At 37.2% G+C, this 2040-nt stretch overlaps 1 protein-coding gene across 1 annotated transcript in view; it reads right to left on the reverse strand.

The window, feature by feature from the left end:
• The window catches only part of LOC107578622 (mitotic-spindle organizing protein 2-like), a 2644-nt gene extending 754 nt beyond the window's left edge, over positions 1-1890 (reverse strand). The window contains exons 1-3 of the mRNA XM_016264564.1: positions 1796-1890; positions 1260-1460; positions 73-224 (exon numbers count right to left, since the gene is read on the reverse strand). Coding sequence (XP_016120050.1) covers positions 73-224; positions 1260-1444 — 337 coding nt within the window. The 5' untranslated portion in view covers positions 1445-1460; positions 1796-1890. The remainder of the gene's footprint in view (positions 1-72; positions 225-1259; positions 1461-1795) is intronic.
• Positions 1891-2040: the final 150 nt, after the last annotated feature.

Here is a 2040-nt window from a genome sequence, read left to right on the forward strand (position 1 = left end):
AAATCATATCATTCTGTGGCATATTATGCTTAGGTCTGTTTACTCCATGACTTTTACATGTGTGGCCCTCACCTCTAGACTCTGAAGGTGCAGTGGCGGTGTGAGACGAAGTGGATGTGTCACCAGTGGATGTTTCAGAGACCTTCTGCCCCGCACACATGGTCTTTAGGGTCTGAAAGACTGCCAGAGGAGCAACGTTCATCTTTAACAGGTCCAATATGATCCTGTAGCAGAGTGAGATGGACCATTTAAAATCATGCAACATTAACGGATAAAAACTGCTAACTCAGTAAAGGAGGTTATGCCACAGTGATTTTACTACAAATACTAAATTACATTTTACAACATGGCTTTTATGAAAGTGGCAACAGCAGTGGGATTAAAGACAATAGTATTCAATAAAAAAGTATATTAATATATCAATAATAGTAAGACGACATATTACACAAAATCATATGGTTCATTAGCCTAATTGTAGGTATTTCACAGCTGTAGTTTTTAATAATATTTTGAATTAAATGTTTTATTTAATATATTTTCCGTTTTCATTTGAGTTAAAGTTAATAATAACTAGTCAGTAATTTTGTTGTGCGTGTCTTATATATATTAGTTAACGTTTATTTTAACAACAAAAACATTTAATTATAATAACCCTGCTTCACAAACACCTCACCAAATCAAAGTTTAAAAGTACTATTGGAAAAACGGAATTATTTCTGCAACTGGATTTGGTTCAAAAAGGCTGAAAGCTGTTAGCCTGGCTCATTATGAGTAAGACACGATAAAAAAAAAGACGGTTCTCAGAGTCAGTGACTGGAGAACGGCTCTGACCGATTGAGTCAAATTCATAGTTCAATTGATTAATTTAAAAGAACTGACTCAAAGGAACGATTCCTTCAAAACAAATCCATTGTTAATTCATGCATTGGTCAATTTGGAGATTTTGGGCTATTTTGCTTACAGTGTTCTATCAGACTAGTGGAAATAAAACATCCAAAATACACATTTAGGTATTTATCTTATTTTACTTTTTCTATTTGTGTCTGTAGATTTCAATTTCAAGACATTTCTCAGAATGTATTTGTTTCCCTCATGCACTGAGCCAGAAATCCCCACTTCAGCAGCACTTACACTAAACCTTTCGATTTTATTCCTAAAAATATGCTGAAGGTTTGCAAATGCACGGATATGTTTTTGTTTTGTTGTCCTGCCTTAAAGATTGGCATTATCCGTTTTAAATGTGATTTTGTGGGACTCACTTGAAAACCTCTTGGTCCATGACTATCCCAGCAGCCTGAGTGAGCTCGAACAGCTCAGTCTCCTCCGCATTTAAGACCTTTTTCTTCTTGATGCTGTATTTCTGCACATTCCCGCTGACGGTCACGCTCAGAGATGGGGAGTCCGGGGCTGAAGGCATCACGCCGGGCTGCGCTGACTGTGACATCTGCGTCACCTAAACACTATACACACATGAAAACACACAGAGAGCAATCACAAAACAAGCACGCATATCTGTCGAAGCTTACCGATGCTGTAATTTCCACGGAAAACACGTCCTCTCATGAAATGTATTTAAAGTCAAGTGATGCGTGGGGTGTCCCACACTGGTAAATGGCCTTTGAATAATAATATTGTTATACATTTTGCACAGAAACAACCAATGCATGTGTAACTGCACCGTTGCCACGTAAATTACACACTGAATTCGATAAGGACATTTTCCTGTTTATGTTTTACACAAACATGTTGCGTTTAGGCTTAAAAAGAAAACGATAAAGTTTAATATAATACTCACAATAGTGCACTAGCGTCCTTCCTCCGGGTTTGTTGCACTGCTTGATACGGCAAAGTAGCAATAATACTTACTGCCACCATCTGGTCTGGAGAAGACGTTGGTGGTTGTCTTCCTCTAGAGGGCGCTTAGAAAACAGATTCCCTCTGCACATTCAAAACGAATTGCAACGTCTTAGTATGTGCAGCATTTAAAAAATTTGACATATATTGAAAATCGTAATATAAAAGCTATGATAAAAAAAAAAA

Source organism: Sinocyclocheilus grahami, unplaced genomic scaffold (assembly GCF_001515645.1).
Source record: "Sinocyclocheilus grahami isolate Dianchi unplaced genomic scaffold, SAMN03320097.WGS_v1.1 scaffold11178.1, whole genome shotgun sequence".
NCBI classification, from domain to species: domain Eukaryota; kingdom Metazoa; phylum Chordata; class Actinopteri; order Cypriniformes; family Cyprinidae; genus Sinocyclocheilus; species Sinocyclocheilus grahami.